The sequence below is a fragment of the Manacus vitellinus genome, unplaced genomic scaffold (assembly GCF_001715985.3).
Source record: "Manacus vitellinus isolate BGI_N305 unplaced genomic scaffold, ASM171598v3 scaffold_5_pilon, whole genome shotgun sequence".
In the NCBI taxonomy this organism is placed as follows: domain Eukaryota; kingdom Metazoa; phylum Chordata; class Aves; order Passeriformes; family Pipridae; genus Manacus; species Manacus vitellinus.
In genome coordinates this window covers 5,314,205-5,329,673 of record NW_021940682.1, presented here as the reverse complement: position 1 = coordinate 5,329,673, position 15,469 = coordinate 5,314,205, and the positions used below count along the sequence as shown (strand labels likewise).

The following is a 15,469-nucleotide window of genomic DNA, read 5'->3' as shown; positions in this document are numbered from 1 at the left end:
TCTGCCTTTTCCCATGTGGGCACCAATCAGCTTTTATAAAAAACTTGACTAAGGTGGTGAAAGAGTGAGTTTTCTGCATGCTCAGCTATGGAAATGTCCCTAAAATTGCTGTAACCCACCCCTCCAAAGGAAACATCTGACAAATTTGAGATAAAAACACGCAGCACATGAAGAAAACAAGGCCAAAACTGAAAGATAGTCAAGATGGCAGAGCTGAGAGGCAGAAAAAAACAACAAATTTGGACTTGTTCATCATAAAAGATTTACCCTTAAAGCTTCTGAGCCTCAGCTCTCTGGTAGGATGGATGGTTTTCAGGGTCAGATGGCAGAGACAGAAAATCAGTTTACAGTCTCAGAGAGAGAGGCCAAAGCAAGCCTACAACTATTAGAATGGGGGGAGGGAAGTGGTCTGTTTAGACTCGTGTTTATAGAAGAGGGGAAAACGTTCCAGCTAACAAGAGTTTCCAGCCAGAAAGGCATCTTTGCTCTTTCAGAAATAGTGGGGATCTCTGGTCTGCTGACTGTTTTTCCTGGATCTTTGGGTCTGAAAGCTATCATCACCAAGTCCCAGGCCTGGTTTCTGAGGAAACCAGGAGCTGTTTCAGGCATTGGGTAATCAGATACACCCAGGGCAACATACCAATAGCTATAAAAGCATAAGCTTCAACATAGCATCCTGGAGAGGTCATTGTTTTTTCAAGACATTTCTCCACTCCTACACAAAATATATAAGCTAGCTAAGAGAATTCTCTAATAGAAAGGCAAACACCGAGAGAATATCATTAATACTTTGAGCTGTTGAAGTACTCAAATATTCCTAAAGCTTCTGGAAGAGATGTAATGATGGAACCAACCAGCAGTAGGACTAGTTATATTGGCCTTCATTCTGCAACACAATTAAAATACAATTTTTCATGGAAACAAATGTTACCTGGAATATGTCTCCTGCAATTTGTGCATGGGTCTATGTGTAAAACACAGAGATGAGGAACAATTCATAATGCATAATGTATTAATCAGATTTTGCCTTCTTTCCTGTTCCTGAAATATTGGCAAGTAGGTTGCAGTGGTTTCAAATTTATCTGTTTTGTAATTATTCATAATTTTCTTCATGATTTCTTCTTCCCTCCGTGGGTGAAGTTCACCCTCATGTGGAAAGCCCTAACACAAGCCTCCAAAGCAGTATTTTAGGCCCACTCATGTCTTAACGCAGGAGAGAATATTCTGGCCCTAAAGCAAAACTTCTGCCTTGATGTTCTCTGGTAAATTACAATTTTTTCCATTATTCACTCAGCTTTAAATACAATGATGATTTATTGATGACATTATCAGTACTGGTGCAATAGACCACCTGAGTGCAAAGATAATACAGAAAGATACAACACTAGAAAACTGGGAGGGGTAGGAGGGGTGGTAGGGTAGTGTTTTGTGCCAAATATATATTCATCAGCAATGACAGGGGGACGTGCCGTAGAGGTGCAAATGGTGATAATCAAGGGCATTAAAAAGGCACAAAGCAGGAAAATTACTCTCGTGAGAATATATCAGTAGGTAGCCTATTCTTTATGTATTTGGATGGATTTTCCATTATAAACACCAAGCACAAACAAATTCTGGGTGCATCAAGATGATACAATTCTAGGAGAAACATAGCTCCTTAATAGAATAGAAGCAAATAAAGACACCATCAGATGAACAGTGCATCATTTTAGAAACCACATTTAGAATATCAAGAGCAAACATTTCTTCCAAAATTATAAATACATTAGACAAGCAGACAATATAATCTGTTTGTTTTATTCTCCCTAATTTTTAAAGTGCTGTGCAGAACATCTCCCTCTTTGCTATGAGAAGACAAATTATTTTCTCATTATAAATAGTCCTTTACTGCTTTATAAACCCCTACATATAGTCCTTTATATTTAAAAAATAAATCATATCATTTGCAACAGCATACAGAAAGTTGATGGTTTATACCTAATCCTGCCACTAGATATGTCACTGTTAACTGTAGGGAGAAGAGACATGATGCCTTTTTTTTATACCTGCTTTCAAAGTAGTTTTATATTGGATGAACAGTGTGGGAAGCTTTCATACTATGAGACTGCCAGCTGTTGCTACTGTTTTAAGCTTTGCATCTGTGATTGCCAGTATCACTAAGACATTGTGGAAGGCAATGGAGAGGAGAGGGAAGAGAATACATGAACATGTTAAATTCTAATCCAGTCCTATGATTGATTATTGTGTGAGATGTTGAACAAACCATTTAACTTCTCTGCACCATTCCCCCACTTTGAAACGGGGATCATAATCACACCCTGCTCACTGGTGCAGTGCCCCATTCACTGGCATCCTCAAGGGTCTGAGATCTGCAAGTGGGGGCTGTTAAGAAGTACATTCATTTCCCTACAAGTCCAAGGCAGCAGCAGTGCTTTCTGTCATATTTCCCATTATCCGCTGCCTGGTCCAAAACTTCCAATTCCGTTCAGCAGTGCTGCATTTTTCCTTTGCAGTAAGTTATTAACCAGGGTGGATGAAGTATTGAGAGACTTTTCTTTGTCTGGGCTTCAGCCATTGCTGATTTGAAAACCTCGTGTTTCATTGAGTAATCCCAGATCTCACTTTGAGGGAGCGTTCATGTTAGTTCTGCAACCACCTAATGTGACAGATGGTAACGTCAGGTCAGACTTGCAGGTCAGGCTTCTAGGACCCCGAGATAAGGCAGTTGTTATTTTCACATCTTAGTCAAGTCAAGCCTTCCTTATCCTCTCCTTTTTCTGGTTTTTTTTTTCTCTCCCCCCCACCCCCAAACAGTTTATTTACTTTTCTAATGGTTCTGTATTTCTAGCTAGCACTCAGTACACAAACAAAACAGCACTAATCTTATCACCAGGCCATCTCAGTTAATTGCTTTAAGTTTGATAGTCACATAAGAATCTGAATCTCAAGTATTGAGCCATTTTTAAGAAATGGAGAGCTGATAGAAGTCTACACAGTTGTTTGCTGAGATAGCAATGCATTTAAGCTTAAAGTGAGTCACTGGGACTGATCAGATGTGTAACAGCTTTACTGTATGCTCCTTAAGGGCACTGCTAGAAAGACCTAGAAAATGTGTGTCCTGGCTGACATTGGAGGACTTGGAGAGATATTCTGGAGCCCATCAACTTCTGCTTTCAGGATGCTGAATTCATTTGACTGCCACCAGAAATGAATTTTTCCCTTTTCCCATGTCACTTTCCCTTCTTTCTAAAGTGTGAAAGTATGTGAGCTGTAAGCATAAATGCAAACACAGTGAGCTGTTACATTGCACATTCCATGCAGATATTTGGTGGCACTGAGCCCAAAAGCTTCCATGCCCTTACCTTTGCTCTGTAGTTTTTCATTGCTCATCTCTTTAATTGCAGTTAAACTTTAAAGCACTCTAGTTTTGTCTGAAGTGCTGAAACTGGGCTGGAGGGAAAACATCACAGTTATCTTTGAAGCTTAGTCCTTGGAGATGAACCAGTTGCTGAACTTCAGAGGACATGGCAGTGTCCCTCTGCAGATCAGACTGCTAACCTTCATAAAGTGATTGGGCTGCTCAGGCAGTCCTGTCTTCCATGGAACAAGAAAAGTATTCTTTTTACACTGTCACTTTAAAAATATTAATTTAACTGGGATTTTAAGAACTCTTGTCTTAATGGTTAGATTACCTACAGAAAAAAATTGCATGTTGAAGGATCAGGCTTCCTCAAAAGAGCCAGAGCACTGGACATGTCTGCCATCCTTCTTACATGGAACTCTTTCTTCAAGGTAAATACGGTTAGAAATGCAGAGTCCTCCCAGTAAAGAAATGTTCAGTGTTATGGGCTTTGGGAGAAGGGCCTGGAGGACACTGGCCATCGTGGAATCTCAAAGTGTGGTGGTAGGCAAGGTAGACGGAAGGCCCAGAGATCACAGGCGAACATCAGTGGCCTGCTGACCCGTGAAAGCTGTTGAAGCTTGCTAGCAATGTGCTTCGAAATGAGGCAGTTCGAAGATGACAGCTAATCTTCAGCCCAGTCTGAAAGCTCTGCCACACTAAAAACATAAGGGAGAAGAGGACATGGCCAGCTAAGCAATAGAATAGGAGTGGTTGAGCAGATGCAAGTCTGAAGTAGAAATTGCTTCATGGGCAAAAAATTTAGAAATTTTTTCTGAAGCCTCTTTGCAACTCGTGACTACCGTGCAGGCTGGCAAAGAATGGAAGCAAACTTAGATGCTGCAGCAATCATACTGCTGGCATCTCTTTGAACCCTAAAGTGGAACCAGAAGGGAAAGAAAGATCCTTTCTCTGCGTCATACATGACTCTGAACTGGACACAAGCCTGAACACACTGAGAGAACGGTTCTTCAGCCAACCTGTCTCTTGAACAAAGCCCTTCAAAATGCTCTGCAGCCTATTTGAGGAAGGGTAGTAGGTTTGATACTCAAAGAAAAGCAGTGATGGTGTGTCCTTCCAAATGGATGTAGATCTGGAGTCTCTTTTAGAGTCCACCTAAAAGGGCCATTAATATCTTTCTCATTCCTCTCAATCTCAGAAAGCCCAGCAACTTCTCTCTGTGAGTGAGCCCAAGCATATGCTCACACACGCCAGATTTTGGGCAAGTTCATATTTGCATCCAAAGAGTTGTTTCCCCATCTGTTCTTGTTGGTTATTGCAGGCCGTTCTCTGGAGTGAGGTATTCTGGCTGCCATAACATCTGTGAGTGTTGTAATGAGGTTGGTTAGAATGTAACTCACTGAAGCAGCAAGAACTAATCACTGTATATTGATATAAGATGTGCAGAGCCTTAGATGGAGAGTGCTGTAATAATCTTCTGGGTGTGCGTATGGAGTGGGGGGTGGAGGGAATTGGGTATGTACACGTGTGGTAGTAAAATTACTCATTAGCTGCAGTAGGTCTCATTATCTTAGGGAAGCACATCAATGATTCACTGCTTAACAGAGTGTTTGGAAATGCCTGCTTATATGCAGAAGGCAGCCCAAACCAATATCCTGTACAGTCCATGAGCACCTGTCTCAGATTGAGGGAATTTTAACTGCTTCTATTTTCTCTCCCAGATATTGGAACTCCCTGAGTAATCTCGTGGCTTCACTCCTGAACTCAGTTCGCTCCATTGCCTCCCTGTTGCTGCTTCTCTTCCTCTTCATTATCATCTTCTCGCTCCTGGGGATGCAGCTCTTTGGGGGCAAGTTTAACTTTGATGAGATGCAGACCAGGAGGAGTACATTTGACAACTTCCCTCAGTCCCTCCTCACAGTGTTTCAGGTAAGGGCACGAGTGGTCCCAGTGGGGCCAACACTTTGTGTTTGTGTGGGGCAAGACAAGCCCTGCACCCTTCCCCTGCAGCCTGACAGTCCCCAGGACTGGACAGCACACTAACAGCTCCAGGAGCAAGGTGCCACACTGTGCTGCCAGCACAGTATTACAGTGGGTATTCCCTCCCAAAGTGGGGAACCAAAGATAAAACCTCTGTGTGTTCCAAGGCCATCAAGTCTTAACAGGGTAGGACAAGAGAAGGGCCATTTTCATGTCCCAGGGCAACAAACCAAAGCCCAACCCCTCCACTGTACTGGGGAACAAAAATCCTCTCACAGCACCACAGAATTCATCAAATGACCATAAGCTGACTGCAGTTTTGGGAGTGATCCACCAAGAGCATGAGGATCGTGATTTCATTCACATGCAAAACGAAGGGAAGTGGCAGGGAGTGCTGTCTTAGGGCAGTGCTACAGGTTGTGCAGCCTGTCTGAAACAACAGACACGTGGGAGGGAAATGCCTGGGAAAAAGTGGGAAGATTTGAACAGAGTTGTGTGGGAGAGCCGTTTGCCTTCAGCCATCATCTTCAAGGGGACATCTGTTTGGGTTTTTTCACACTTCGAACGCAGGACTTCTTTGCATGCTCCTTGTTCTGTGGTTTGTTGTTTGTTTTTTAATTTAATTTTCTAGATGGACACAGCCAGAATCGCCAACCATCCTGGGGGAGGGGGTGCTCTTTAGGACAATAGATATCTTTGTGTTAATGGGGTTTTCAAATTCTCTGTGTGGTCTAACACTGTATCCCTTATTGGTGGGAATGTGTCATTTAGATCCTGACTGGGGAGGACTGGAATTCGGTGATGTATGATGGGATCATGGCTTATGGCGGCCCCTCTTTTCCAGGAATGTTGGTCTGTATTTACTTCATCATCCTCTTCATCTGTGGAAACTGTATCCTTTGATGCTACTCTTTTCTGCAAGAGGGGCTGAATTTAAAGCCACCATTTACTTTGTCATGTCAGAAAATAATGAGTTTCATATCTCACGTTTTTACCTTTTCCCTAGGTCTGAATTTTGGCTTTACACTGCCTAAAGTTAAACAAGTTTGTTTAATTTTAGCTACTGCTAAGGCATATAGACACTTGTAAGAGCCAACCACGTGCCAGTTCCACGTGCTAGCTTTTATTTTATATTTTCACATGTTTAGTGTTTTTATTTTTCATTCCCCTTAATTCTGTTGTAGGTTTTCTTTCCTGACTTCTTCAGATACTAATCTATGTGTGTTCCTACTGTACTTACTGAATATTTTTTGCTTCAATTGCTTTTTTAGTAATATATTCCATGTGCTTTCATCCAAGCCTTATGTGGAATAAAAATATGTATAATCTACAATATGCTATATACAAATGCTGTAATAGGAGTAACATATGTTTGACATAATTGATTTATGTGAGATCATACATTAATTCATGTGTAAACTCACAGGACCCATGTTCCATTTCAGTTGCTGCAATCTGTGTGTTCTTCAAACAGAAAATCCTGTGCTCTGTTATCTTCCAGCCTATGCTGGTCTTAAGTAACTTGAGTTCTCTCTGGCTTCAAGGTGAGGTGAGGGCACTGTGCATATCCCAGGAGGTATAAAGCACATTGCATGATTAGGCTCTGAGTGTCTCTTCACAGCAATTTGCAAATAACATAGAGCTGTGGTTCTGTTCCATATCTCAGTTTGCTCCAAATTTGTCCATGTTTAGTTTCTGCTTCCCTAATAAATGGCCCTCCTGTGTCAGAGGTGACATTTCATTTTATACTGGTGCTTCTATAAAGCCACCTTGTGGACTCAGCCCAACTCTTCTGGCCTTTGTTCATAATTCAGATCTCTCAAACCCTGTTATTTGACATTTCAGTTGACCTGCATACCCTCACTTCAAAGTGAGATGGTGCAATTCCACTTATCTGAAGGTCAAGGTAGGCAATCTTCCTGACAGCTTAAAAAAAGCTACAATTTGGATCTCCTTGTGAAAATGTGAGCCAAGTCTACACGCTGGCTGACTTTGGAGCCATTAGACCTTGGAGCCCAGGGAGGGGGGTGTCTGTGTTTCCAGGCTGAGCCTTGAACCGGGGTTTGCTTAAAAGTTATCATGGTGTAATAAGACCTAAGCTCAAGAAATTTATAAAACAAGCTGATATTCAGATTTGTAACACAAGACCTGAACACTGACTCATAACACAAGAAAACAGTTGTGATTCCTTGCCCTTAAGCTACACAGGCATGACTGGCCATGCATGGACTCTCTGCTAGGAGATGTCAGAGTTGTCAACTCAACTCTTCACTGTCCAGACTAAATTAACCTCAGAAATGCTCATCAGAGTGATATGCTTGCTGTCCATAAAATCCATTCATGTGACCTAAGCTGTCAAAGATGCAAAGCATTTAGTGCTCCCCTTATCTTCTGTGGGATTTGTTGCACAAAGTGATGCTCTTTTGGGATGTTGGAAACTAAAATATAAGCCTGGACTTAGATGTTTTATATCAGTCGTTCTGTTGTGAAATTTTGGAAACCCGCAGTGTGTTAACTATGTGGATGGAAGGTGTAGGTTTGTGCATGCTGGATATGCACATCCTGAGCAGTTGTGTGAAATGGAAGTTTGGAAAATCCAAGACACATGATGACAGGTTGCTAAAAATTTTTCAATTAAGAAACCCTTGGTATAATCTTTTCCTGCAGTTTTCAAAGCCAGTTTTCTTTAAGTACACACAAACAGATATCCTGCTGAATGTATTTTTGGCCATTGCTGTGGACAACCTTGCTGATGCTGAGAGTTTAACATCTGCACAGAAAGAGGAGGAAGAGGAAAAAGAAAGGAAAAAGCTAGCAAGGTAAATCCATTTGCATACAACTATCTGCACTCGTGCTATATTCCTGTGAGTGTAATTACACAGGATACATATACATAGGTATATGATGCATATATATGTGCATAAATATGATACATATACCTATGTATATGTATGTTTATCTTCTCTGTGTGTATATGGGTTATACATATGTGATTAATGTAATTATGTATATATAAATTTTTACGTAAAGGAATTCACACTGTAAGACAAGAAAGTGCCATGAGCTGGGAGTCCCCACAGTTGCAGTGATGTGAACAGGGAAAAGGAAGTCTGGGTGACTGATGAGCTTTCAGAGCATCAGGAGAGAATGAGTGTGAAATGGTGTCAATGTTACAATCCCATTTGAATCTCCCTATTATCTTCCAATTGCTTTGGGCCACAAAGCGTATTTTCAGACTGTCATTCCCACTACAAGATTCAGCAGCTTCCTTTTCTTTTGATGCCACATGCTGTTCTTCTCATGCCAGTTCTTTTAGTGTTTCCATAGACACTTAAGAGGCACGAGCTGGATGTGGAGCTTCTCTGTCATTCCCAGCTGCCAACAGCAGGGAAGCCTCTCCTTACTGGTTATTTCCATTCACTGTCTTCCAGGCTGCTTGGAGGGGATCTCTTGTGCAGATCTTTCTGTTTCATCCTGCGTGCTACTCAGCAGATTTCCCTCCCTCTGGGAGTGCAGAGAGGGGCAAAACCTTTGTAGGCAACCGAGGGGAAGATAAGAGATGAAAATGGTCCATGCCTTTGTCATTGGGTGAACAAAGAGATCTCTGCTGACAGACCTAGAATATGCACATGCACAAACACACAGGCACATACTTCCCTCACACACACACACACACTCACACACAAACACACTCACATGCCATTGTGAAAGCTACAAAATAAAGGACACTATACAGAATTAGAGCAGAGCCTCTGCCTTTGCCTGTGGATGAGGACAAGGTGGAGCCACTGGGCTCAGAATGGAGATGCCAGCTGATTGTTCTCATGGTGTGTGCTGTATTACATGAAGTCCCTAAAAGGGAAACAAGCTGTTCACCTTTGTAACTCTCTGCTTTTTATCTTGTGAAATTGTTAGAACTGCAAGTCCTGAAAAGAAACAGGAGATGGAAAAAACAGCTGTGGAGGAAGAGACGAAGGAGGAGAAAATTGAGCTGAAATCGATCACCGCTGATGGAGAATCCCCACCTGCTACCAAGGTAAGGTCTGCTACCAGCCAGGCACTCTGTGCACTGATGGCATGAGCAGCCTGGGTTTCTGAGGGAATGAAAACTGTCTGCCTTGTCTGATAAAGGCTTTGATGCTTCTCTTTCCATTTCTGTCAGATCAATGTGGATGATTATCAGCCCAATGAAAATGAAGAAAAGAGCCCATATCCCACAACGGAAGCACCAGGTATACATCTTCTTCCTCTTATCCCTGATCTGACAAAGAGAAGCTCCAGTTGCTAATGCACATAAAGCCAAATTGTGGTAGCAGGCATGCTGAACATGTAATGCTTTCATGATGGGACAGAGTGATGTGCTTGCCTGTGTTTGCACAGGTGTGGACTTGGTCCTTTGCAGTCCCTGTACTGATTGGTCATCTTTCATTTGGTTCTCTGTGAAACTCTTTATTGGGAAATGCAGAGCTTTGCAGAGAACCAAATCAAATCATATGAAAATCTTTGCATTTGAAAATATACATGTGACTTTGTTTTCAGTGTGTTTTTCAGTACTCAATGGTCAGGGAGACTCACGAGAGATAGTCATAAAAGGGAAAGTGTTGAATGCCTTTTTGTGCTGTTTTCTAATCAAAAAGGACAGTGTGACATTAAAATAACTCTAATGGCATAAGACTTCAGCACAGAATGGGAGGAATCAAACTATAGCATTAGTTAGGCTGATTTTCAAGTCAATTGGGCCTAATTAACATCATCCTCAGATACCTGGTCTAAGAAATCTCAGGACTTCAAGCAGTTTTTCTTCAAGAGATCCTGAATGGGGGGTGGGGTTGGAGCTAGTCAGTTCAACTTCCATTCTTGGAAAAGTGCTTGAAAAAATGATTAAACAAAGTATATGACTGCAAGATAAGGAGATGACTAGCAGCCAACACAGATTTGCCAAGAGCAACTCACATGAAACCACCCTGATTTTCTTCTAGAAGGGGCTGAAAATACTGGTACGTGAGAGAAAAGAAGTAGGTGTCGTATTCTTTTACATTTTGCTAAGGCTTCTGACCAACTCTTGTAGCGTTCTCAGAAGCTGGCTAGAAAATTATGGTCTGGATGATTGTGAGAGAATTTGATCCAACCCTTTATGTGGAGGGTATTGATAGCCCAAGTGAGCCTCTACAACCCAAAAGCCTGTCTGGAGTTCACTTCAGTTCATTGTTAATGACCTGAATGATGGAAGAGGCAATATGCTTATTACATTTGTAGATGACATGGAGCTAGGAAGGACACAAAGCATGCTGGAGGGCAGCATTAGAATTCAAAGAGCTGTTGAGGTCCTGGATAAATGGTCTAAATAAAATTGAAAGTGCCAGGCTCTATACGTAGACAGGAATAAACAATTCACAAATAAAGGATCTCAGGTGACAGCTAGTTAGGTAACAGTCCTTGAGAAAAGAATCTCAGTCTTATGATCACAAGCTCAACAGTTTGCCAGCAACAGTTTGCTGTCTTTCAAAAGGCAAGCAAGTAGTGAGATTTATAAACAGAGAAAACCAAACCTTTTTATGCAGTTATGGGCTTCTTTTAAGTGGTCAGTGAAAGCTAATCAGAGCAAAGCAATTGTTCTATTGTGTTCTCTGCTGGAATATCATATCTTGTTTTGGGCGCTCCGACTGGAAAAAGTATAGAAGAGAATGGTGAAAACAATGCTAGTAGGAGGCAAGAACTGAGATTGAATGAACTGTGATAATCTGAGTTAGGAAAGGCAGGAGAAACACCTTCAAATGCATAAAAATCTGCTACAGGTAGGAGGGAAATTATCTCCATTATCAAATAATACATTTAAGATTCACACCAGAGAGAATTTTCTAATGGTGAGGCTAGAAAAGATCACAGAGATGGCTGTGGAATTCCAGCGTCACTGAATGCTGTTAGGAACAAGTCAGAAAAATGTCTTCCAGAAAAGGCTTAGATATAATAGTTAATTGATCCTGGCCTGGCATAAGCATGAACCAGAGGGCCTTTTGTGGTCCTTTCCTGCTCTGCTCTTACATGTTTCTATGATTATGTAACAGGCTATAATAGGTTATGAAACACATTCTCTTCTATTCCATGATTCCTAATAAATAAATGTCTGATAATAGGTTGATGTGGCAGGGTAAAAAAGAACACAATAGTTCATTTTAAGTAGATGGGCAAGGGTTTCAGACAAGCAAAATGGAAAACTCTTCATTGCATTTGACTTTCAGTACGAAAAGTCCCCACGTTTGCTATACTTGTATTCTTCCATATTTATAGCCAATTTATCAGGAATAGAATGTGGTTCTAACTCTATGCAAGAGTGTTTTAACATTGCCTGGGGGAGATGCCTCTGGCTTTAATCTTCCCATCACCTCTGTAGGCACAGGCACTTACTGGACACATATCCCCAGTTGCTAAGGGGTTTGCAGGAGTCTTTAGTTAGGACAAATTAAAACAGCTCCATACAGTTCTGTTTCAGTTTCTCAGCTGGCCTGGATTTGCAGGCCATTACATTTTTTTCAGGTGAAGCAACAGTCATCTGTATCAATTTTAAGTCTACTGCTAATAGAATTGGAGTTTAGTTTTGCCTTCTGTGGATAGCTTAGAAATAGTCCAGCATATGAAATATGTGACAAAAGCTACATCTATATTCATTTTTTGTCATTCAGCCATGCATAGAATTAAAGTGTGGAAAATTAAGTGAAAACACTTTTAACTCCTGCCTTGGGGTGCCAATCCCTGACTTAATATACTTTTGAACACAACCTAAAATTTGAATGGATGATCAGGTTTTCTCCTGTTTCCTGTTAGAAACGCAAAGGGACACCATCTTGGTTACTTTGTGAAGAGTGAAGTTGATCTCTAACAGCTCACTAAATTACCTGACCACTTCTTTCAGACTTCATGGAAGACAACCATAAGGCTCAGATGCCAGTAAAGTTTTGTAAATCCCTTATTAAGTCAGATTTACCATAGTCATCTGTTCCCTTCTGCTGTATAAAGCTCAGAAACACCAGGGTACTCTCAGAGCTGATATGACATGTCACCTCTGCCTTGTGTAGTTGCTTCTGGAGAACAAGGCTTCAAGGCTTCCCCTGGCACTAGCAAGCAAGAATTTCCTAATCCCCACATGTATCCCTGCCCAGTTCCCTTGTGGCCATCTGACCAGCCCAGAATCCTTCTGCTGATTGCCAGTCAGTCCAGCTGTGGTACAGGAGATGCTGTGCAGCCATATACAGCCCATCTGGGAACACACCTTTTCCTGCCCACTTGCACGTAGATCCATTTTCAGCTGTGCTTTAAGTGACACATCCTGTTGTTTCTTAGATGCAGTCAGTTGGTTCTACCTATTTTCTGTTTCTGATTTAAGCTGTTAGTGCCTGTGACCTTTCCATGACTGTGTACCATTCCATCCTCTGAAAACATCCTTCACCCTAATCCAGTGTTCAGAAACAATTTGAAATGGTCACCTCATTTTTTTTTCTTTATTCTTTCAAACTACCTTGTTTGGGTTCTAATTTGTTTCTTCTTCTCAACCAGTTTTCTCAATAACCTCTTCTGGCTCTATTTGCTGCACAGTGTTGCTCATAGGCCCCAGAGTACCCTGTGTACTTGCAGCTCCTCAGATCACCTAGCCCCTTTTTTTGGAAGGACAGACTAGTTCTTCCAGAGATTTGTGTACACTAGAAGAATTATTATGATGATATGTTTATTATAAGAAGACAGGGAGCTAGTCTTGCAGTCTAGTACAGAAATAGACAAGGAATTCAGAACGTCAAATGAAGGTAAAAGCTCGGGGATGATTCATGGGAGCTTGAAGCAAAGCAATGTCCTTATACAAGAGTTCTGGTTTTCGTACAGTAAAAAAAAAAAATATCCCCATCATCAAATTTCTCACTGATGCTGCACTGTAGCCTGTGTTTGTCTTCACAGCCAGAGAACTTCTGCTTCTACAAATGTGAGCAACTATGCAGGTTCTATGTGCAGGTAGATACTTTACAAACTGACGTGAGGTTGTTCTCATGTTGTTCTTTGCGAACTGGGGGCCTCGCTGTTTCCTTTCTTCTCTGCCCCAGACTCTACTTTAAGTGAAAGATGTTTAGAACGTTATTCTTTATCTATGGCTGAGGAACTGAATGTGTTTTTCAATCTGAAGGTATGTGGTTGCCAGAATCATTAATGTATTTCCTGCTGAATGGCAGACAGGAGAAAAAGAGGAGAGGAGCAACGTTCTTTATGGTCTTCATGGGGCTGATCCTTTTGCTAAGGGTCCATTTTCCTGAGGCATTGTTCCATATCCATTTAAAAGGGTATTTAAGCATTCCTCTGAGTAAAAGAAGTAGAATGATCCAATAGTGAAGGTGCAGAACAGGGACTCAGAATACTAGTCTTTTTAAGTAAGAATCTCAAATATCCCACATGGGCAGTGGTTTTCTGGCCTGTTATAGAAGAAAAGGAATCTTTTTACATCGCTCATTGTCAGTCTGCTCTGAAACCTGTAGGTAAAAGGTATAAGTGCAAAGTATGGAATATTGTATAAATATGAGCATTGACATTAACACCTGCTTTACAAGTACTATGTAAAAAAGTACTTGTAAAAGAATGTTTCTTTTACTAATAAAGCCTGTATAAAGAGTATTATAAAGTATATTACACATTAATTGAGCTGTTAAAAAATAGACTAACTGAATAAGTACAAACTCTGTGTACCAGCTCAAACATTCATGAAAAGATCTATCAAGTGAATTTGAGCTGAACTCTTGGTACTGGAAGTGTAAAGAAAGAATCCTATTTGCATGTAATAATGGCAAGCATTCAAAAAGGGCACTTTTCTCCTGTCTCTGATATCTAGATTAGGATCTGTGCTGATTCATCTGTTCTTTCTGATGTGTCCTGTAACGAGATCAAGTACCTCACCCTGAAGGAACAATCTTTTCCTGGAATTTATCTCCCTTTATGAACTCAGGATGAACCTTTTAACTAGAGTTTCCTCCTTTGCATTGCCTGGAAGATGAACCAGCTTCATCTAACCTGTCGGACTCCTTTCTTGAAGTATATTTTTTTCTGTCCTGCTGATTAAGCAAGAGGATTGGGATCTTTTAAAACAGCAAAATCCTATCATGTTGTTTACAAAACAACATCTGACTTCAGCAGGTAGAAGGAATCCTCAAAGGTGGAAGCTTCTCTTTCACACAACCCTTAGACCCCCTCTCTGCATTTTTTATCCCGAGGTTGCTCATTGTTCAGCACAAGGCCTGGAGATCTGCTCCAGAGGCATCAGGTTCAAGACTCTCAGCAGTCTCAGCCTCTTTCCCACCTTTTTAATCTTCCCCCCACTAAATTATGAAAGAGGACAATTTTTAAGACCTTCTGATCGGTGTCATTCAGTGTGCCCATGCTCAGTGTTTACTCTGTACATGCACTCATCCAGACACAGTCCCAGATGTGGCAGTGGCTCCATGGAGATCCTCACAAATAGGAGAAAAACAGAACTTGATAAACTGGAGGAATGGTCTGAAGAAAAAAAGATGCGGTTCAATAAGGCTGAGATCCAAGTGCCACTCTTGGGAATAGTCAGTGGCAGAAATGCAGAGGGGGAGTGACAGCCTAGACAGTTGTTCTGTGATAAATAATCTGTACTTGGTGCATATCAGAAACTGATGGCAAATTAATGCCAGAGTGTAATGAAAAGTGCCCATGAAGGACATTTAAGCAGGAAGATAGTGTAAGATATAATAAGTATTCCAACTCTCCTGCACCAGTGAAACCTCAACTGCAGATTAATCCTGCACATAATCTGGAAGAAAGTAGCAAGGGTGATCAGAGACCTGGAGAACACAGCACCTCAGGAAAGACTGTTGCTGTTTTGCTCTAGGATTAAGATATTCTCACAGAGGCATATTAATTGTCCTTGAGTATGTAAAAGCCTTCTGCAAGAGGAAGATTTTTCAATTCTCAATTTTCTGTGTGCGTGGAAAGTAAGAAAACAGATACTGGATTTAGACCATAGCAAGAAAGGTACAAGTGAGTCATTAGAAGCTTTTTTTTTTTTTTGCAGTGAAGTATCTGAGGAGAGTGTTGTGAGAATATTGTGGGTTTACCAGCATTAATGGTTTT

The 15,469-nt window shown here is 41.2% G+C and overlaps 1 protein-coding gene across 10 annotated transcripts in view; it reads left to right on the top strand.

The window, feature by feature from the left end:
• CACNA1C (calcium voltage-gated channel subunit alpha1 C) overlaps window positions 1–15,469 on the top strand; it is a 430,938-nt gene that overhangs the window by 324,388 nt on the left and 91,081 nt on the right. For all 10 annotated transcript variants that reach the window (XM_018080309.1, XM_018080308.1, XM_018080306.1 and 7 more), the window contains exons 14-18: window positions 5,083–5,290; window positions 6,113–6,233; window positions 8,046–8,160; window positions 9,257–9,377; window positions 9,504–9,573. In XM_018080309.1, coding sequence (XP_017935798.1) covers window positions 5,083–5,290; window positions 6,113–6,233; window positions 8,046–8,160; window positions 9,257–9,377; window positions 9,504–9,573 — 635 coding nt within the window. The remainder of the gene's footprint in view (window positions 1–5,082; window positions 5,291–6,112; window positions 6,234–8,045; window positions 8,161–9,256; window positions 9,378–9,503; window positions 9,574–15,469) is intronic.